The sequence below is a fragment of the Eurosta solidaginis genome, chromosome 1 (genome assembly GCF_040869045.1).
Source record: "Eurosta solidaginis isolate ZX-2024a chromosome 1, ASM4086904v1, whole genome shotgun sequence".
Lineage (NCBI taxonomy): Eukaryota > Metazoa > Arthropoda > Insecta > Diptera > Tephritidae > Eurosta > Eurosta solidaginis.
Genome location: NC_090319.1, coordinates 285,262,352 through 285,285,402, shown reverse-complemented (window position 1 = coordinate 285,285,402; position 23,051 = coordinate 285,262,352). Strand labels below are relative to the sequence as shown.

The 23,051-nt window shown below is 32.6% G+C and overlaps 1 protein-coding gene across 10 annotated transcripts in view; it reads left to right on the top strand.

Annotated features, from left to right (window-relative positions):
• LOC137237421 (tropomodulin-like) overlaps window positions 1-15,973 on the top strand; it is a 406,385-nt gene extending 390,412 nt beyond the window's left edge. For 3 of the 10 annotated variants that reach the window (XM_067761017.1, XM_067761028.1, XM_067761031.1), the window contains one exon: window positions 10,158-15,973. Coding sequence is in view for 3 of the 10 variants with exons in the window: in XM_067761031.1 (XP_067617132.1) it covers window positions 10,158-10,219 (62 nt within the window). In the remaining 7 variants the exon portion in view is untranslated. Of the gene's footprint in view, window positions 1-431; window positions 1,323-4,155; window positions 4,618-5,255; window positions 5,687-10,157 lie in introns of those variants that run through there. The other 7 variants (XM_067761023.1, XM_067761030.1, XM_067761026.1 and 4 more) reach the window with 5 other exon arrangements.
• Window positions 15,974-23,051: the final 7,078 nt, after the last annotated feature.

Sequence of the window (23,051 nt, the reverse complement as noted above, 5' to 3'; positions counted from 1 at the left end):
TCTCTATCAAAACACTCTTCTACAATTTACTCTACAAAACACTCTTCGCTAAGCTTGTACAACGTTTTTTTTCTTATCGAAAGTTTATCGATTGCAATGTTTTTCCAATCCCCATGCCTGTTACTGTCAACACTACTATTACTTTTCTCAGCTCACTGGTTTGTTTTTTGTTCGTTGCAGTTTTCTCAGTCCAATTCTCTTCTATTCCTTTCATATTTTCGTCACTATGCACTGTGGTCCAGTTATTCCCTTTTATCAAACAAAAAAGCAATTTGATATACATGCAAAAGTGTATGTGCTATTATTAAAATTTTTATTTACTCTTACTACATACCCGTACAAATATTTCCCTTTTCATTTGCAAATGTCTAACAATTTTTTTGTATTTTTGTTTGTTTCTTTCTATGTTTTTTGTCTTTGTGTGTTTGCAGTAAGGAAAGATCTTGAGTTACGTCTGCAGTTCAGATTTTTTAATAATCTGCATAGAAAGTCTACAAGAATTCAGTAAAAAATATGAATTACTTTAAAAAGAGATATATATATATATACAATATATAAAACATATACATATGTATAATGAATGATGATGTAAAAGAAAATGAATAAATAAAAACATAAAAACATTATTTACTAAATATTTAACGCACTCGTATATTAAGACACAAAATAAGCAAAAGAAATTTTGGAAATAAAAATAAAAATATTTGGCATAACTAGAAATAAAAATAAAAATAAAAAAGTCGCACGAATATCGAAATGCTAGAACACAAAAGAAAGGCCCTGGCTTGATCTGACTTTAAGCAACATTGATAAAATTCGAAAATACGAAAAAAGCAGCACGCGAAATGCCTCTAGCGCCAAAGAAAATCACAACAATTTTGATTTGGTGATGATATTTAAATACAAGAAAATATCTAGCATCAAAAAACAACGCAGCAGAAACTAAACTTATTAAAAATGGAAATAGCAGCAAATATACAGCAGCGAGAAAAGTGCGCCTATTTATAGCAACGTGGCCACACAAAACACATACAATCAATACTATACACAAAAAAAATATTTAAAAGCAGAAAAAACACGTTTCAAAATATATGAAATGTTACACAGAAAAAAATACTTAGGATTACGTTAAATCATATAATACTTTCATATGCTAACTATACGTAAACAAGTGAATGGCGTTTGAAGAAAAAAAAAAAAACAAAAAAATCATCGCTATAAAAATAAGACGATAAATACTGATACTGTTACTGATTTATTTAAACACGAGAAATTTTTAAATGATTTCTAGGCGTAATATATTTATAAAAAATTAAACAAGGTATCTATGAACTCTATAACTATAAAACTATTATATAGGATATGGTATATGTACAATATATTGCTGCTGCAAGCGTAGAGCGACGAAACAAGCGTAAATTTCTGCAATTCAAGCATGTTTAACAATAACTATTAGCAAATATCTCAAAAAAAAAAAAAAAAATCAGCGAAACAAAAACTAAGCAACTATTATTTGAAAACGCCTAAAACTATAAACTTGTATTTGCTGCTGTTGCTGTACTTGAAGCATAAATAATAAATAGTCAAACAAATGAGTGTTCCTCGCTCTTGTATATAAAAAAAAAAACTCTTATAATAACAGTTTTAATTCGTGATTGTTTATCTCAAAAAAGTAGCAATTTCCTTCACGCACTCAAACTGCCGTTACTTCAAATGCCTGCCTCTATTGTCTTTTCATGACTAGAAACTTTTATCAAAGAGGATAGATATAATAAAAGCCGTCACTCGTTATTTTTTTAGGCATTTACTCGATGTAAACTGTGAGGTAGTCGCTACTTTTTTTTATGAGGGACATTTTGAATTGCCTCTCATTTATCCATGCGGTGTTGACACTTTATGCAAACGTGATTTTTGGAAAGAGAATTAAATAATTCATTAAATACATCGGAAAAATAAACACAAATACCCCATGAAAATGTATCGAAGACATTTATAAACATCTCGCCCAAAAAAAAGTAGCGACTACCTCACAGTTTACATCGAGTAAATGCCCAAAACATAACGAGTGACGGCTCTTATTATATCTATCCTCTTTGCTTTTATAACCAAATCCAGTTAGAGGTACCTTTAGTAAGCTTATAATAATTTTTCGTTTTTTTTTTTATAGTTTTATAGAAACGCTGCCATAATATTTTTTGATCGCTGCATGCATGATTTTGTTAAATATTATTTTCTCTTATCACATTTGTTAAAAATTTTTTGCGTACTTACTAAAAGCATGTGCACATATATAACTTATTATCATAAATATTTACTGAATACACAAATAATAAAGGCGTGACAGAGAAGTTAATCACTTAAAAAAAATCTGGTAAAATCAATCGAATTACGAGATTTCTGTAAACTTTTAATTCAACGAAAATGGCTGTGAAATAAATTTCGCAAAAATTGTTGATTCTGATTTAACCTTTTTAATCGTCTAAATCAAATATTCTATAGCTCTATTAATTTAACAATTATTACGCCACCTAAGTATAGGTACCAATGAAAATTGTTAAAACAACAGATTTTTTTTACACTAGAATAACAGTGAAAGCTATTTATATGACAGAGATTTCTGCGACACCATGGTAATAAGAACTAAGTGGCGAGCGCAGTGGACATAAGCTAAAAAAATTGCAGATGTATTGGCATAATATTGACAGTCGTTCACTGTTGAAAGGACCAATTGCATAAGTTGTTTTAAATGAAAATTTAGCTAGACTGATTGAGAATCTGTCATTTATACACATGAGACCACTTGATAAATTTTACCGAATGATTATTAATTTAAGAACAATAAATGCGCTAAATTGATTTCAGTGGCGTAAATCAACTCCAAACCGTCATAATAAATTATGTTGTTGAAAAAAAAATTTTTTTTTTTCTTTGAACTTAATTTTTCGTTATTCGAAAAATCTAATAATAGTAAAAATTTAAAAAATGGAATGTTCAAATACTATACTATACTTAAAAATCTCATTTTGCTATGAAAACCCCCGATTTGGGACTATAAACCTATTTCTTTAGAATATTTCATTAACCTTTTGAGAATTACAAGTATACTAAATTACTGAAGAAATAAACGAAAGAAAAAATTTTCATAGTTTATACCATTTAAAAGAGAAATTTTAAAAACGTTCTTTTGACAGATCTAGATTATATTCGCAAATTAATTCCACATATTTTAAATCCACAAAAAATGCCTTAAACGGGAAACAAACGGACTTTCGGGTCTCCTGGTTCGACTAACTCGTTTATCTAGCTATACTTCAATGGCGATCCAACTCGGTGCCGCCAATATAATTTTTTGTTCGTATATCAGAATAGATTTGCTAAAATATTTTCAATCCAAATACAACCGAGTTCAGCAGTGATCGGGTCAGCTCGGTGTTTTAAGTCACGAAATTCTGGCTCTTTATTTGCGAGCCAAATTTTTTAAAGTGCTCATTAAAGAATGGGAAGACTTCAATGCAATAATGTATGCTTTCTCTACCGAACGCTATTTTTGACAATACAGTATTTCTATTGACTAAATAAAGAAGGATACACAAGAAAAACTATAACTAAAAGCCTTGCCCGAGAAATCAAGCCGCATCCTAGCCGCTAAAATAAGTGTGACTTGATAAACTTTTGCTATGAGAACTGATGGCTCAATTTTATACTATCGTTCAAGTGTCCTTCAAAAAGAAAGAACTTAATATAATAATGTAGTGGTTCAATAAACAAAAAATCATTAATTCAATTTTGATGCGCCAATACTTAAGGCGACAAAAAAACAAGTTTTCCTTTTCCCCTACGCGTTTTGGTGCTATTCGCACCTTCCTCAGGGAGTCTTCGTTATGTGAAAGTGAATAAAATCTGCTGTTAACGTTTGGTTAGTAAACGAGTACGCGTAGAAAGCAGATTGTTTACACCTTTGGCGTAGAAATTTGTCATCTTAACGACTTGATTATTTTCTAACGGTGTAGCACTTCTTTGAAGCGATTGTTAACATTAAAGACATAACTAATATAACACTATGCCACATAACTTAATACAACATAAGCAAGCAAAAAAAAATATATATGTATATTACAAATACTACAAAAATATTTTGTTTAATTTCTTATTCAGGAAGAAAACTGCGATTTAAATTATTAAGTGAAATATTAACGATACTCAAAAAATATATAAAGAAAAACTTCAGATGAAATAGCCAACCCACAAAATTAACACAGCCACAACAGATATAATAAAACTATCACTCACTGCAGTTAAACATTAAAAAATTTAAACAACGCAAAATTCGAATCAAATATATATAAACATAATTTTACAAAGAATTTTATAAAACAGTAAAATCATATATGAGTACATAACAAGCTATACAATACTTCAACAAAGTAGCAATGGAAAGTAATAAAAAGAAAAATATTATAGAAAATCTACAAAATTAAAATGAATATAAACCTTCGTGAAAAAAAGGTGTGAAATTAAAGTACAGATCCCAACCCCAAAGCAAATCTGACTGCTAAAATGTACACACTTATACAGTTTGCATTCTTGATCGACGCGGATGTGGAGAGTCAATTAAAAGTTCGTAATATATTTTTAAATGTCTGCTGTTGCATTTGCGTTTGTGCTTTAATTTTGTAACACTATTCGACTAAAATCCTTCAAATTGATGTTTGAGAAACTATTAATGCTTAAGTTTCATTTAACATTTTTATATTTTAAGATTTTTATTTAATTCAATTTATTTTAATTCAAATTCTATTGTATTGTATTTGTATATTAACATCTGTCTTAAGCATTTCAATTTTCGAAGTTAAATTCGGAAGTCAACACTGAGTTCATGAAGTTCCTCTTTTTTAATCAACGTTGGACTTAAGTCATTATTCGTTAGCTGAAATGAAAAAAATGCTACAGAATGCGCCGAAATTTAACAAAAACGCCATTGCAATTATACCCTACAATCCGTTCTTGCCTTTAGAAAATTAAACAAATCCTTAAAAATTAATAACAAATATGAAAACCTGCTGATGCTCTGTTATTACTAAATACAAAAATAAACCCAAAAACCGCCTGCAATTTCTTGTCGTTAGTTGTTGTTTAACTAAAATTTGCTTACCTTTTTAAACCATATGTTATTTGTCTGTATGTTTGACTAATCAATGTTTTTGTTTTCTTGTTTTATCTCTTTCTCTCTTCCACGTGTTTTTATCTACTTTCAGTACGTGTAAATCGCCTGAATCAACGTAAATAAATTATGTGAACCAATACACCAAGAACACACCAACAAAACAAACCAACCAATTGTTGTTCGCTTTATTTTAAAAAACCAAACCGAAAATCCGCTACAGTACATGCTAATAATATTATTGTGTTTTTTATATTCAAAAAAAAAAAAAAAAAACAAAGAAAATTGTAAACCTTAATAATAATGTTTGTATTGTTGTACGAATGCTTGTAAATCATGTTAAAGCAAAAATATATGTATAAGTATATATCGAACAACAACACACACCTCGCTCTACTACTTAATATATATCAACTTTAATATCACCGCCTACTACCTACAACAACACTACTGATCGCAGTCGAAAAAATCAATCGTTTGAAATCAAGCAAAGAAAAGTCCCATTGAATGTTATTGTTTAGAAAAGTACGTATTTAAAAAATTCGAAGTTATTTATACATTTGTTTTAAGATTTTCAGTTTAGTTTCAATTTTTACATCATAGATTAAAATATAAATATCTTTGTATGCGTTTTTGGAAAGTACAAAACAACTATTTAAGTTAACCAAAAAAATGTCCAATGTAGGTATATCTATTTAAAGCTCCAACACTTTTTGTTTATGAGGTTGATTAAATAGTGTATTGTCTTTATGTGCTTTCGAAGTAAATCTCTTGATAATCGAATAATCGATTGGTCGATTAGAAAAAGTTATTTAGTAAAATAATCGATTATCATCATCATGACTAGTGGTTTGAATTCGAATAGTGACTATTCAAGACCAGACGACTAGTTGAGAAATTGATTCTGAACAAGAGGTATATATATTTCGAAGTCTTATTTGTCTATTGTATTTTAAAATTGTTTTTGTCATATTGCTTATCTAATGTGTATATGTACGTACGTACAATTAAATCATACTCATAGCGACATACATATATTTTAGCCTAAGTTAATCACCCTTCATTTCGAATCTGGAATACTCCGTCACGTTACCATTAAGTTGCAATATTTAATATGCTCAACCTCCCATTTTCAACAATAATTTATGTAAGAACACTATACATCAATTCAATAATTTTTTTTTTTTTTGGGTTTTGGATCAAACGAATTTTTTTAAAATTTAATATTTTAGCTACCTCTTAAGTGCTAACTTATACGAACAATCTTTAAACAAAAGGAAAAAAATACGGTTTTGTGAGATATTTTAAAATATTCTACAAATTTAAGTTTTATCATTATACCCCAACTGGGTATTACAGGTATTTTATTTGTTTATTTCTAAAAACGGCCAACGTGGTGTGATGGTAGCGTGCTCCGCCTATCACACCGTATGCCCTGGGTTCAACTCCCGGGCAAAGCAACATCAAAATTTTAGAAATAAGGTTTTTCAATTAGAAGAAAATTTTTCTAAGCGGGGTCGCCCCTCGGCAGTGTTTGGCAAGCGCTCCGGGTGTATTTCTGCCATGAAAAGCTCTCAGTGAAAACTCATCTGCCTTGCAGATGCCGTTCGGAGTCGGCATAAAGCATGTAGGTCCCGTCCGGTCAATTTGTAGGGAAAATCAAGAGGAGCACGACGCAAATTGGAAGAGAAGCTCGGCCTTAGATCTCTTCGGAGGTTATCGCGCCTTAAATTTATTTTTTATTTATTTCTAAAAACACTTAGACAAATTGCAAAGCTTAAATTACCTTAGCATATAGCAATTTGACCAATGTAAATGGAAAACGATTTCAAGATTTTACTTAAAGGATGTAGGGCTTTCATTCTAAATTGTAGTTATTGCTTCCCAAAAATGCTTTTGTACAGTGTTATTTAGTAAGCACGTGTTATAAGTACAAGGAAATTTATAAAGTATTGTATAAAGTATTTGCAATAATACATTAACTAGTGCGTATTCATCAATAAACCTATATATGTATTTCTTTTGAATATGTGTATGAAACGCATGTACAGTGGTGCTCAGCCGAAGAGCTCAATTTGGCTTTTTTTAGTATTATTCAGCCCTATTCTGCATTTCGACTTGGATTGGAATTTTTTCGATTTGGCAATTTTGGTATTCTGTGTTCCAATCTCTTTCAATCCAACTTCGAATCGTTCGATTTTTTGTATTCTGCATTTCGATCGTAGTTCCGTTTTTCTAAGTTGCAAATTAGTTGGCGGAAAAATATTTTCTTTTTATTTTTTTTATTAATTTATAACAGAATTTTAACAAAAATGTAAGTAAAACTTGTTCAGAAACGTAGAAGGCTTGATGATGATTGTTTTTTATATGTTTCCAGGTCAAAAACAACATGTCCATGTCGAAGTCCTTGGACGTATTTGCCCCGCAAAAGTATCTAACACATACTTGAAAGCATCCTTGTTAAGTCGAAAGTTTTTTTTGAACCTAGATAAGAAAATATGTCATTAAACTTTACCACTTTTAAGTTCAATTTCTTACAATTCGTCACTCATCTCAAATAGATTACACAAATCTCGCAGTATTTGCCTTTCCATTCTCGCCTGGCCATTTTCGTATGCGTTGCTTTCCAACTCCACAAATAACGCCGCGGCTATTGATTCCATTATAATAGACAGCTTTAATTTGTGCCTGTTCTTTGGGTCCAGTTATATGCCAAAGCAAGCTGCCGGCGTAGAGGAAGGTGAAGCGAAAACGTAAACAATCCTTGCGGAAAGAATAAATAAACCTTTATAAAGTAATTTAGGCCAGTGCAATGAAATTAGCATCCTTAAAATTCAGAAAATGTCAACTATATTCGTGCAGGAATCCGTTTTAACAAAACTCGGTGGCCACGGCAGGGAATTGGCCAAAAGAACGACAAAAACACACTTACAATTATGAAAGCACTTCACTCAAAAAAATATAACACTGCGGCAATATATTCTATTGCTTTGTGGACAATAAAATATAAACGTTTTTCAGTGTTTTTTTACAAATTTTCTTTAATTTATTTTGTTCCAATGTTCACACATTCCGTACCAACAGCTGATTTCGGAAAATAATTTGCTCTTCCTCTTCTCTTTACGATTCCGTCGTAATGCAGAATACCAAACTTCGATTAAAGCGGAGCGTAGAACGGGAACGTAATTGAAATGCAGAATAGGGGTGATTAACTGTTTGTTCACCACTTTTTTCTTGAATTTGAATTAAAATATATACAATACCATAAGACCCACTAGCAGAACGATAAGTTAACTTTTAAACTCAGAGTTTACCTAACATGGGGGGTTAAACTCATACATTTTTTACATTTACTCTGAGCTAAAAACATAATTTTCCTTTCATAGTGTACTATACTAAGTGTGTCAACTAAGCGATAAACGTCAAATTTAGCCTCGCTCACCTGATGCAAATCTCAGGTCTAGAGTTGCATTTGTGTTACGTAAGACTATTTTAAGCTGAGTTGCATTTGATAGTTTGAAAAAAATTTAGTAGTATTTAAAAATTAAAAAGTTTAATAAATTACCGCGGAAATATAAATAATGGAAGATATGTGCAAATGATGGCTTCAAAGCACAAAAAATTGCAGGAAGTTCCATTGATATGTTATGGGCCTGCCAAAGCGTCAGATCGAAGCAACACCACCAAAGCGTATCTGTAAATCAGCCTTAACTTATGGCACTGTGAAAGTCCCGCGCAAAAAAAACGGTGCTGCGAGTGTAGAAATAAACCAAATTATGAAATACGCTTCTGCAATAATATAGTTGTTTTTTTTATTTAAAAATGCTGTTACCACATTCTTGTATTAAACAAATTTAATAGAGTCGGGTATAGAAAATATAGAAAACCTAGAAAATAGCTTGCCCATATCATTTGTTGTTGCGTTTAAAAAGCTTTTTAACAACTACTTGAAAAACTCTACGTCTTCTATGCTTTTAAGACTTAGAGAAGTAACCTCAGGTAATAAAGTAAATTTTGATGAAAATCTCTAATTCTGAACTGGAAAGTTTTCACCATGATATAAAATTAAAATGTTACGGAACACGGCAACGCTTTTGTGACTACATAAACCCTGTTTCAATCTTTCCCTGCCCCTACACAGAACCCCAATCGACTGTTTTCAACCGAAGATTTTCCCGTTATGACAACTTAGTCGAGTGCCTTTCTGACAGTACTTAACCACAATGTTGCCGTTCTGCAAACCTAATATAAACGCATACAAGTCATTTTCTGTTAAAAATGTCTCATGCACATACAACTTGTATGAGAGCAACCGAAATTGAATTTGCTGCGTGAAAACCATTTCCAGTTTTTGTTCTGCGTGACATTTCGGTTTGACGTTTGCACACATGTTTTACATTATCGCAACGCATAACTATTTCGGTTGGGGCAAAAAAAGGCGTTGCATGTAAGAATGTAAGTTCAGTGCTTAATAAAAAAAAATTCACAGAAATCTAAAAAAATAAAAAATGAATCTTTAAGTCTTATAACTATTTAAAAAACCTTTTCTGAGTACTCAACTTTTTATAGCCCATTCAGTGGAGTTTGAAATTTGCCTTTCTTCTGTTAAACGAATAAACAATAACTATTTTCATATGGAAGAAAATTTAACTAAAGTGTGCTATTCAGGTGAACACCACTGTATATAGTATTTATGTAAGTTTAAATTTTCAAGTATGATATAAAAAGATATACCTTATCTATAATAGAATTTTATTTTTAATTTCAATGAAGATTGAAAACTTTTTAATTGGACAGCAGACGAGTATAAATAGCCTATTAAATGTTTATTGAAGTATATCTTATTGAACTTGTCTATCAGATATTATTATTTTTTTGTGTTCATGTACGTCACAGTTACTTATTTACTATTTTATTTATTATTTGTAATTGTTTAAAATATCTTATAATAAATTGTATAAAAATGCCCACTAACTTTATATTGCACTTTTCTCAGGTGGACGTAAACGACGTGTGGGCCACTACATAGACAATTATACAGTTGGTGCTTGGCAGTAAATCGGTTATACATACTTACAAATATGAAAGTGTACGTTTGAGCGAAATAAATCGAGCAAATTGAAAAGGCGGAAAAGAAATGCAGCAGGCCGAAGCACTTCCATATCACCACTTCAATACATACATATATGCATATACAAACTGATAATACGAATTATAATGAAACTGCATATATGTACCTAGTTATATACATACAAACGAATTCATTATAAAGTTTTTAATAAAAGATAGAGAAGAAACTAAAAATTGTGTACACCGCATAACTTGTAATTATTATTATTAAAAAACAAAAATGCGCGAAAGGTCTTTGAATATTAATTAATTAAAAAAGCGCATATTTTTTCAATATTGTTCAAGACAAATCTTCAATATATAAAATCAACTTATTTTGTATTGTGTGCACATCATTTGTTTTACAAATTTTTATTTATAATGCATGTTTATTTATATAACTCCTACCTTCATATATATTTATTTACGTACATGTGTACACAATTGCAAATAATTCAGATATCTAATGTACATACCAACACACATGTATTCGTTTTTAGTTATAAATGTTATCATATTAAAATTTTGTTTGCAATTATTTTATTATAATATGCATTAAGTAAGCCCGTTCACCTACATACATACATGTTGGTATTGTATACGAATGACGAAAGAGAAGTATATTGCAGTTCAAAGAAAATCACATACATATAGATTCCCGCAATTATAAATCCAATCATAGAGTCTCTTTTCTGGTTAAAGAATGATACCCTATTAAAACTCCATTTTGTAATCACATTTTAGTCTTCTTCGACTCGTATTTATAATCAATTTGTGATTGCTATATATTTTGTTATTGTATCTTCAATACATCGCTTCGAAAGTACACGAGGTAGTCACTGGAAGTAACTTAATCGCGAAGTGATTAATCACTCTTTAGCAATCAAAATGGGTCGGAAACGATTTAATAAGGCATTGTTTGTTAAAAATAATCCTCCATGTGCTTATTTGCGCTCAACTCTACGCAACTCAGTACATACGATTGTCAACTAAGAAAATTTTTTTTTTTTCTTCGATAGTGTCTTGAATGTGGGAAAGAAATGTCAGACATATGAACCTTTCCCGGTTTTGTTGTTGTTGTTGGTGCGATCACTCACATATTGTCCTCAATATCCTCTAACGGAAGTCTAAGAAAACTTGTAGTTTCAACAGGGTTGGACCAAAGACATATGAGCATAAGGGTGTTGATTCCACATTGCAATTCAAAAGATGGGTGATGTCATGTGGGGGCACGTTACAAGCGGGATATACATTGTGAAGGTGTGGGTGATTCTGGATAAGTTAGAGTTTAACCTATTAACAGTATCCATATCGAAGTTGTGCCAGGGTGACGCACATACCCTTGGGGAGAGTGCTTTTCACTACTTCGAGTTTCGGGCATTTGCCATTGAGAACGGGATTCTCCGGGCAGTTATTGGCATAGTAATTTGCAAAATCTTTGTGCATGTCTCTGCGGGCCTTTTATGCTTTGTTTTTGTTTTTTTTTTGAACGACAGTTCTTTTAGTTTAGAAATCACTAATTTAATGCCCAACCGTTGTATTATCACGTTTGTCAGTTGCACAGTCCAAAAAACTTCACTCCCTGAACGATTAAGGCGTGTTGCGAATGTGGGCTCCGGAGCTAGCACAACTGCTTAAGAAAGGATTTTCTCAACCTTCCGGTTATGTGGATTTTAGACATCATTTACTTCTGATATGCCTACTGTGGAAAATATTCCAATCCCATTAACCTGTTTGAGTGAACGATCCGTAATCGTACATAGATGATCAAATTTTCATTACATTGTATGTCGATTCTTCAAACATTTAGTAAATGAGCTATTCGGTTTAAATCCATAAGTAGTCCTTTTTCGTTGTTTGCTTATAAGCATCAAAGGAAAGATTCGGAGCCATAAAAGAGTGGGAAAGGAGTCCTCAGTGGGAAACGCTTACACCTTTTATAAGCGGAAGACTCATAATTCCAATTATCGGAGTCATAATAGACTCATATATGATCATATTTATGAGTCTCATATTTCTGACTTGTTTTGAAATCATTGCGCTACTAGAATGTTTGAATGGATGATCCTTTCGTCGTATGTATTTATTTAGCCAGGAATATTTACAAATTAAGCTTAGTTTAATGTTCAAGTTGTTTTATTTGTTCAAACAAGTTAATTGTTGTAATTGTAAATTGTTTTTGATTCATATTTCTTAATATTTGTTTTGTTGCATTTTGTGTTCTTAAAACGGCCAACAAAACATGTTTGTAAAACATTAAATTAAATTTATGAAAATTTTTTCTTGTAATTATACTTTAAGTAAACATGAAAGAAAACCTCTTCATATACCCAAGCACCTCCGAAGGGAATGTCAAACTTTACGTTATATGCAAAACGTTCTTTTTGTTGTTGATTTTTTTATGAAAGTATATGTAGTTGAAAGCCGATAAAACGAAAATTGAACAAAATGGGTAATTTTGTGTTCAAATGAACAAATGTGGTAACACTAACTTATACTTTAAAAGAAAAAATTGCGCATTGTGCATAGGGTAAAATGTAGCTTTTTACTCGATTACACAATTTACAAATCTGTACTGCGGTCCTTAGCAAAAAGGTAGTCAACTTCATTTATTTCCTTTTAGGAATTTCGAAGCCAATGCATTTTAGTTAAAAATAAATAGATTAAAAATCTAAAATTTTCGAAAGAGCTTCAAATGTTTTAGCGAACACAAGCGAGAGTTTCGAAACTATGAATTGAGCGCAAATAATTATTATACTAGCTGACGACCTCTGGTCTAAACTTATCTAGCTTACTAGAGCTACACTAGAAATGCCCTCAAGAGCTTCGTAGAGCGCCGAAATTTCTTTCGGCTTTCACCTACATGTCCTGCTAGCGCAGCGACTTTTTTCAGTAGAGCAAGATGTGCATCAGCTTTCGCTTGAACTTCTGGCATAAATGGTATGCTCAAAATTTGTTCAACATTCTCTTGTGCACACACACACACTACTACAAAAAATCGTGTGTTTGTATTCAAAGCTCTGTTGGCTTCACACATCACTGATTTAAATCATTAGATGATATTTCTATGCCATTGGCGGTGAAAATGGTCTCGCTTTATATTAATTTGCAACTAGTTCTCAGCTAGTGCTATAGCGAACAGGTGTAAGGTACCAACAGCTGGTTGTGGACGAACTATCATAGTTAGCCGATGCTTTGAAATAAGTACGAAAAATGACGCTGAAGATGACACTACACCGAAAACCAAACCAGATTGGACAAGGTATGATGGAAAATTGTTCCATTGTATGTACATCATTTTTAACTGTCTACTAAACGCAAAAAGACATATGTTCGAAGAGTGGTATATATGTAAATGTGAAAAGGTGCACCAAATCAATAAATTTGCAGCTTTAAAAAGAAGAAGGCAAAAAATCCAAAAATCTGAATTTTGTGCAGAGAAGTAAAACTATAGAGAATCGCCAACGACGGACAGCAATAGCAATTGTCAAACTGAAGATTTGCAAAAAACGCGGTGTTTTCGTTAACGTTTCACAAAAATGTGACTGAAAACGTAAAAAAATAGTTAAATTGTTATTATATAAAAATACAATTTTTCTAGCGTTGGAATTGATGAATTTCATGCCACATTTCCCCAATGGTTAATTATCTACCCGCGATTCGATGGTTTACTGTTTCCCACTATTCGTTCTGTTGGTGGTTCTCTATTGTCATATGTTCTCTGATTTTGGAATGCTTTATAGAAATATTTTTTTTATTAATTGGCTGTACATGGAGGATTTAATTTTCAATAGATAGATAGATAATTAATTGAGGATCGCACTGCGACCATTGGTCTATTGTGCCCTCAACTGCTTCACAGCACCTCATCCAAGCCGACTTCTCTGATGAACCCTAGCAGTTCACCTGGCTTGAGGGATTTGATGTGAGAGTGCTCTGGCCATGGTGAGCCCAAAAACTTAGCCCTACGTCTTGAGATTGCGTCACATTCCAGGAGTATATGTTCCGCCGTCTCCGCTGATCGATCACAAAATCGGCATGTGTTGTTCGATAGGATGCCCAGCTTCTGCATGTGGCTGTTCAGTCTGCAGTGCCCTGTAAGAATAGCTGTTAGGATCCTCAGGTTATCTTTCGACAGACCCATTAATGCTCTATATCGAGTTGTGTTGTAGCCCCCCAGCAGTAACTTAGATTGCCTCAAGCCTGGCATATTGCGCCAGTGTTCTTCCCTCTTATCCCTTTCTTCTAATAGTAGATGCCCTCTGATTTCCTGCAGGCCTACTGGCAGGAACGGCTCAGGACCAATAGGTCGTGTCATTGCTGCCTCCTTTGCCAGGCTGTCCGCTTGCTCATTGCCATCCACTCCCCGGTGGCCAGGAACCCAGGCCAACAACAGTTTGTTGTGTGCTCCTAGTCGATTTAGCTTTTCAACGCACTCAAGTACTAGTGCTGATTTTATTTCAGACGCCGAAATCGCCTTAAGGGCGGCCTGACTGTCACTGAGTATGGCAATTGTTTCGTTGGAGTATTCGCGCTGAAGGTTCAGGTCAGCACACTGGCTTATAGCGAACACTTCCGCTTGAAAAATGCTCGGGTGTGCTCCCAGAGGCGTTGATATCTTGGCTCTGGGTCCAATGACTCCAGATCCAATCCCCTCTGGCGTCTTCGAGCCATCTGTGTACTTTTCAATAACATGGCACCCAAATGCATGCTTATATATGGCTTTAATGTATATTAGCACATACTGCAATAAGGGTAATCACAATTTCGTGTTATGCAGGGTTTTACCCCGTCTGTTAATTTTAACCCACTCAAAACCCTGCCAACTGCCTATGTTTGCAAATTCCTCACGAGTTGACAAACACGATCTACATAGCGGTATTAGTTCTTACGCGTTAAGCTGGTGTAATACCTGGCCAATGATGCCAGATATTAATTTTGTCACCCAACTGTGATTACCCCAAGTATAAATAATTAGAAAAGAAAAAGACATTTATGCAAATCATAGATACATTTTGGCTATGTATCTTTAAATGTCTACGGATTTCAAATTAAAAAAAAACAGATATGTTTTGGATAAATTCTTCAGAGATTCAAATAAACCGAATATTAATCAACATAGCTTTTATATGGCGTTACACGTATTTAAGATTGCGCAACAAAACTTGAACCACAGAAAGACAAACGCACGCTTTCCAGCTCACACATATATATTTATGCATATATCCGATTACACAAACAGCACAGAATATTTTGTAATTTGCTTGCAAATAATTACATGCTTATATACATATAGCTCACAATTAATATTCACCATTTTACATACAAACATACGAAAACAAATTTTGCTTATCAATCGATTTACTTAGATAATGCGAATAAGCAAAGAAAGAAAAAAAAAAATTAAACAATTTAAACATAATGCGTAATACGTTTATCAAAAAAGGCAAACACAAACATTTTTTTACAATGGATCGTTTCAAATTGCATATTAAATAAATTATTTTAATATTGAATTATGTTTGAATATATGATTTTACTATTTTATGCAAATTTGTAAAGTACTATAATAATAGAAACTTTATATATAAATACATATATACATATATATGTATATTTAATAATGAATGCTTCTAAATTAATGAAGAATGTAAAATTGAAAAAAAAATAATATTGAATAAAAAAGTTAAAAAAGTAAAAGTATATGAAGATTTGGTTTTGATTTCCGTGTGGTGCAATTAATATAAAAAAAATTTATAAAAATGGTTTAGCGCGCCAAATCCGAATTGGAATACAAACCGATACTCACGTACTGGGTGGAAAGTCGAAATTCCGCCCCTAAATTTTAAACTTCTACCGATTTCACACAGAAACTTAATCCAATCACAATTTTGTTTAATGAAATAATTAAGTTTTGCTTTTCCCACAGGGCCACTTGCTTCCTACAGAGAACATCTGTCATATGTTGTTGTTGTTGTTGTAGCGATAAGGACACTCCCGGAAGGCCTTGGCGAGTGTTATCGATGTTGATGGTCCTTCGCCGGATGCAGATCCGGTACGTTCCGGTACCAAGCCCGACCATCTCGGGAACAATTTGTTATGACCATGGTGCAACTATATGGTTGACTCATATCTACAGCAATAACATATCTTTGCACAGATTGTCACAATCTGCGTGTTGGTTTGACGCGAATGAAATGGAGAGAAAACATAAAAATTTGCAATTCTTCTTGTGTTGTGGAAAAATAATGCAATAAATTATATGAGTTTACTAAAAAAATAACTTTAAGTGATTTGAAACTATGTTTTTTTATAAAAAATTGAGCACCACGGCAGTAAATAATTGTCAATGTGTTGATTACATTTTGAGTTTGCCATCTCCTTTTGACAATTCCTATACCAGGGAAATGAAAAAAAATAAATAAAATCAGCTGACGAGATGAGCCAACCATGTAATTGAGCCATGATCTGTCAGCAGCCCCAAAAATTTATTACGCTTTTAGAAAAATATGTGCCTATTTTTCAAAAAGCCATTTTATCTTTTACATAAAATGCAGCAAAAATAAAATGTTTGTTTAATGGTGTGTTCAATTTATACTTATTATTTAAGAATTCATGAGCTTAACACCGGCTTATAATAATTGAATATTCAATATTATGTTTTTCTAAGAGAAACTGAAAAGAAAGAAAGAAACATTTACTGGCATATTGCGATGGTACCATTTCGAAAACCGCCACGTAATCATCATCAGGCAATCACCCCTATTCTGCATTTCGATTACGTTCCCGTTCTACGCTCCGCTTAAATCGAAGTTGGGTATTCTGCATTACGACGGAATCGTAATGAGAAGAGGAAAAGCAAATGATTTTTCGAAATCAGCTGTTTGTACGGGATGTGTGAACATTGGAACAAAATAAATTAAAGAAAATTTGTAAAAAAAACACTGAAAAACGTTTATATTTTATTATCCAAGCCATTTTGTACAAAAAAAAGGAATAGAATATATTGCCGCAGTGTTATATTTTTTTGAGTGAAGTGCTTTCATAATTGTAAGTGTGTTTTTGTCGTTCTTTTGGCCAATTCCCTGCCGTGGCCACCAAGTTTTGTTAGAACGGATTCCTGCACGAATATAGGTGACATTTTCTGAGTTTTATGGATCCTAATTTCATTGCAGTGGCTTAAAATACATTATGAAGATTTATTTATTCTTTCCGCAATGATTGTTTACGTTTTCGCTTCAACTTCCTCTATTCCGGCAGCTTGCTTTGGAATATAACTGGACCCAACGACCAGACAAATTATAGCTGTCTATTATAATGGAATCAATAGCCGCGGCATTATTTGTGGAGTTGGAAAGCAACGCATACGAAAATGGCCAGGCGAGAATGGAAAGGCAAATACTGCGAGATTTGTGTAATCTATTTGAGATGAGTGACGAATTGTAAGAAATTGAACTTAAAAGTGGTAAAGTTTAATGACATATTTTCTTATCTAGGTTCAAAAAAACTTTCGACTTAATAAGGATGTTTTCAAGTATGTGTTAGATACTTTTACGGGGCAAATACGTCCAAGGACATCGACACACATTGGGGATTAAGCACTAATTTAATTCAAAACCACTTACAGGTTCGAAAAATCAAGCGATTGCAACAATGTTTACACAGAAATTTTCGTAATTGAATTCTGAAGAGACTCACATTGCTTGATTCTTCAATTTAACTCGTTTATTAAACAATTTGTTGCAAAATAGCCTATTCTTTGCAGAACTTTATATTATAATACGTATTTATGTATCACTTTCGTGACATTCAATTTTTGCTCAATACTTAAGAGAATGATATACACTTTAAGAGATAGTATGTATTGCTAATTGACATTCGTTTTGCAAAATTAATTTGTTTAAACAATTTTTTAAAGAATATTTTGCAAAATTATTTTTTTTTTCTAATTTTTTTTTTTCTAATTAATTTTAAAAATCGGGCGATGTATCTCTTCAGAATTCAATTACAAAAATTTCTGTACAAAAATTATTAAAATCGGTTAATATTTGTGATATGTAGGTGGTTTTGAAAAGTTCGTCCCCAATGTGCGACATCGACATGTTGTTTTTGACCTGGAAACATATAAAAAACAGTCATCATCAAGCCTTTTACGTTTCTTAATAAGTTTTACATACATTTTTGTTAAAATTCTGTTATAAATTAATAAAAAAATAAAAATAAAATATTTTTCCGTCAACAAATTTGCAACTTAGAAAAACGTAACTACAATCGAAATGCAGAATACACAAAATCGAACAATTCGAAGTTGTATCGAAAGAGATTGGCCTTGGCGAGTGTTATCGATGTTGATGGTCCTTCGCCGGATGCAGTTCCGGTACGTTCCGGTACCAAGCCCGACCATCTCGGGAACGATTTGTTATGCCCATGGTGCAACTATATGGTTGGCTCATATCTACAGCAATAACATATCTTTGCACAGATTGTTAAAATCTGCGTGTTGGTATGAGGCGAATGAAATGGAGAGAAAACATAAAACTTTGCAATTCTTCTTGTGTTGTGGAAAAATAATGCAATAAATTATATGAGTTTACTAAAAAAATAACTTAGAGTGATTTGAAACTATTTTTTTTATAAAAAATTGAGCACCACGGCAGTAAATAATTGTAAATGTGTTGGTTACATTTTGCGTTTGCCATCTCCTTTTGACAATCCCTATACCAGGGAAATGAAAAAAAATAAATAAAATCAACTGATGAGATGAGCCAACCATGTAATTGAGCCATGATCTGTCAACAGCCCCAAAAAAATATTACGCTTTTAGAAAAAATATGTGCCAATTTTTGAAAAAGCCATTTTATCTTTTACTACAAATGCAACAAAAAAAATTTTTTTTTTAATTTTTTTGGAGTTTTTCTATTTTTTGTAAATTGTTGAAAATAATTTATTTTTGATTGCCATTTGTTACATTGACAATAAAATCGAACCCATCAAGCAAAACGTACTAAATTTTTGACCCCATTATGCATTCAATCAAGCAATAATGAGATAATTAGGAATTTGTATTTTATATGGAAGATTGAGTTCAATAAGGGCTTTAATGTAGAACAATTTACTAATTATTTCATTATCCCTCTGTGTGAAATCGGTATTATGTTGACAAGGTCTAGAAACATTTTTTTGATCCTTGCAAATACAGCCAAAATTTGTTTTGTGTTTTAACTTGGTTATTTAACATCTGATTTCTAAAATTGATGTCATAATTTTTGTCATACCTGTCACGGGTATATTCGAAGTCCACTACCCCGCTGGGGGTTTGTCTACTAAACCAGTTGTAGCTCCTCAAAGTATGATTTTCGTTTCACCAAACTATGAAGAAACGAGATGTGAAAACGATTGCAGAGCTCAAAAGGAGTTATAGAGCTATCTAAGACAGAATTTATTACATATCAAGTTTAAAAGTCAGATGTCAAACAACCAAGTTACAACGGAAAAACAGTTTCGGCTGTATTTGTTAGGATCAAGCAAAAAATAAAATGAAAAATCAAACCAAGATCCTTTCCACATAAACCCCAAACTTAAGCGCTCTATCCAGATTACAAAAAAACGGTCAAAAAATTTTTTATATTCCTCTTGTAAGCCAAACTCTTTATTTGGAAATTTATATTTTCCTTTTTCTTTATCAAATTTTTGTGAAATCTGTGCTGCCCCCTCAAATTTAAGCCTGCAAGCATTTGTTGAGCCGTTCTTGGACCCTTAAAGAAAAACTCAAGAATGACCAAGAAATCATGCTTCAATTGTGGAAGCAAAATGCATATCGAAAGCAGTTTTACAAAGAAAATGAATTATAAAGGAGGAAAATAGATATTTTCAAATAAAAGAACTTTAAATTTGGCTTACAAAGGGATAAGAAAAAAAATTTCTTGAACACTTTCTTATGACCTGGATATCGCGTTTTCGGGGCGAATTTTTGCAATTTTTTATTTCACATGGGTATCAGCCCAGTCTAATGTACATTAAGCCGTATCATGGAGAAACGGAATGTTGTATATGTTTACTTGAACACGCCGTTGCCGTGGTGTGGTAGTATCATGCAAGCACGCCCCAGCGAAAGCCCTGGGTTCAAGGCCCCGGAAAAGAAACATTAGAATAATTAAGAAACAGTTTTTATAAGCGTTGGCGCCACTCGGCAATGGTTTGGCAAAACACTCCTTGCATAATACTGTCATCAAAAACGTTCTCAACAACAATTCGTCTGCTGCCTTGTAGCTGCTGTTCGTAGCCGATATACAATATCGAGACCTACATCCCGCCGATTTATAGGCCAAATTAAAATGGAGCACGACGTAAAATGGAAATCGTCTTAAATCTGCTCGGAGGTATATCGCGTTTTGTATTTACGTACACGATTGTTGAAGGAACAAATTTATATATAAAATCTAGTTTTTTAATTACCGATTAGTGGATAAATACAAAATCCCTTTATATATAAATTTGGCCTAAGTTTTCGTCTTCGATAGTCGGTAATTTTGAAATCGATAATTTTTTTCCTTTCATCTGTAGGAAAGACGAAATAAAGAAGTAACGACGTTAAAAAGCATAAAAAAGATGGCTAGCTGCAAGGTTTGACTGCTTATAAACTTGATTCTACGGACAGGACACACGTGAAAATGAAGATTAGCTTTTATGAGTTTATTATTGAGTGCGATTAATTAACTAGTCGACTAACTAGCTAGCAAAGAATGGAATAGTTAGGGACACGATATCGATACAGTACTCACATGAAGTATCGCTCTACAATCGGGTACCCGACACGATCTGTTAACTTTTCGATTCGTTTTACGTTTCAAAAAAGTTGTGTAGCAATACCGCACCTAAAAATTCATCTGGCAAAGGGAAGCGCTGAAGCGTTCTATGTAAATCCGACACAAGAATGATCCATAGCAACCTTGATTGTGAAGATAGTTGTCTGATTTTTCTGAATAAAATGACTAAAAATTTTTCAGCGAAAAATTTGTTCCAATTCGCAAAACAAATTGGAATGTGACAACATAATAGACATTTGGTCAGCGCAGAATTTGTTCCGATTCGTGAAACAAATTAGAAAGAGACAAACGTACATGGCTGTTTTTTTGATCGATTACCTCTTACCATGCACGTATTTCGCCATCTTTTACCTGAAATTCTTTACGATACTGCTTTAAAATTACTCGATGCCAAAAAGTATCGAGTATAAAGTAACGGCATCGAATGTCAAAAGTATCGATATTGTGAAGTACGTATCGAAATTCGTGTCCCTAATAATATGCTTAAGCTAATCTAAACTTCCTATTGATATTTTTTACTTCAAAATCTTCATTTAGTATCGAACGGCGCCAAGTACAATAGATAGAGAAGTATCTATTCATCGACCATGAACTGGCGGTAAATAAATTGAGAAGGTAAGAGCTAAAATTGAATTAATTATTCAGCAAATAACGAGATTTGGTCGACACATTCACACTCTTTGACTGTTTATCTATAAAGTGGTAGTAGTACTGTACTTATTTGTAGAAAGTAAACATTTTGGTATATACAATAATTTTTGTATTTGTTTTATTCATAGATTTTGTATTTAGTGCAAAGAGGTTAATGCAAGGAGCGTATACGCAGGTTAATTTTGTGGTTTCTAAAACCCGCCTTTCGTTTTAACTATATGCCCTCAGTTGATGCTCAGACATCAACCGATTTCCTATGGAGACAGGGTCTAGAGATCTTATACACATTTTTTTGTTAGGAAATTCCCAATTCACCTTTTCGCCGTATATGCTATGATTTAATCTAATTTTTTATTGGAAACGAGGGAAACAACTCAACTATTAAAATTTTACATGAATATGACATTCTTGTGAATTGTCCATGTAATTTTCAAAACACCTTTAAAGGGATGTTTAGTCGATAATACGTACGTACTTTGAACATAGTTCACAACCCCATGGCGTTTGAATCCAAATATTTAGGTAACAAGTACTAAAATTTTGGATTTTTTTAATTAATTCTTTATTTTCAGAGCTGCTCAACCCCTATACACTTATAGCACTTTTGTTTTTGTTCTGCCCTGAAGAATAAGAACAGATACAGATTCACACTTAGAATATAAAAAAAATTTTCATAGCACCCCATATGCCCTCACATATATATGTGCCTGAATTTCATATGAAAGTGCAAAGAAAAAGCACTTCCATATGAAGCCAAGGCACTCCGTTATGATATTCAAATTTACACTAATAAATTGACAGCAATAAATTTTTCAAAAATATTGTAGCACTGAAAAAAATTTTAATTGAAAATTTATTCATTAAAGGGATCATCAAAATTCTTTAAACATTTACATTTTTTTTTTTTTCAATATACAAATTTTTGAACGGCCCTGTTTACTTTGAACGAAAAGAAATAATTTCCTACAAATAGCCACTTTAATTTAAAATTTCGGAAATTAAGGGGCTGCCATGTAATTTATAGATTCTCCAACCCAATTGTAAACCTCACTTTCACGTGCGAGTCCTGTTTCTTTAGCAGGTGAGGCTTTGGAGACCCCAGCTTCCTCATGGCCTAGAAGGTTCAATGTGAACACATATCGTCCCCGAGATGGTGGGGCTAGTACCTTTATAGTGCTTGTTAGCGGAACGTACCAGGTCTATATCTGGCAAAGGATCATCAACATCGATAACACTCGCCAAAACCTTTACCCGTAAAACAACACCAACAATTTTAAAATTCGTGCTGATTTGTTAAAAATTCT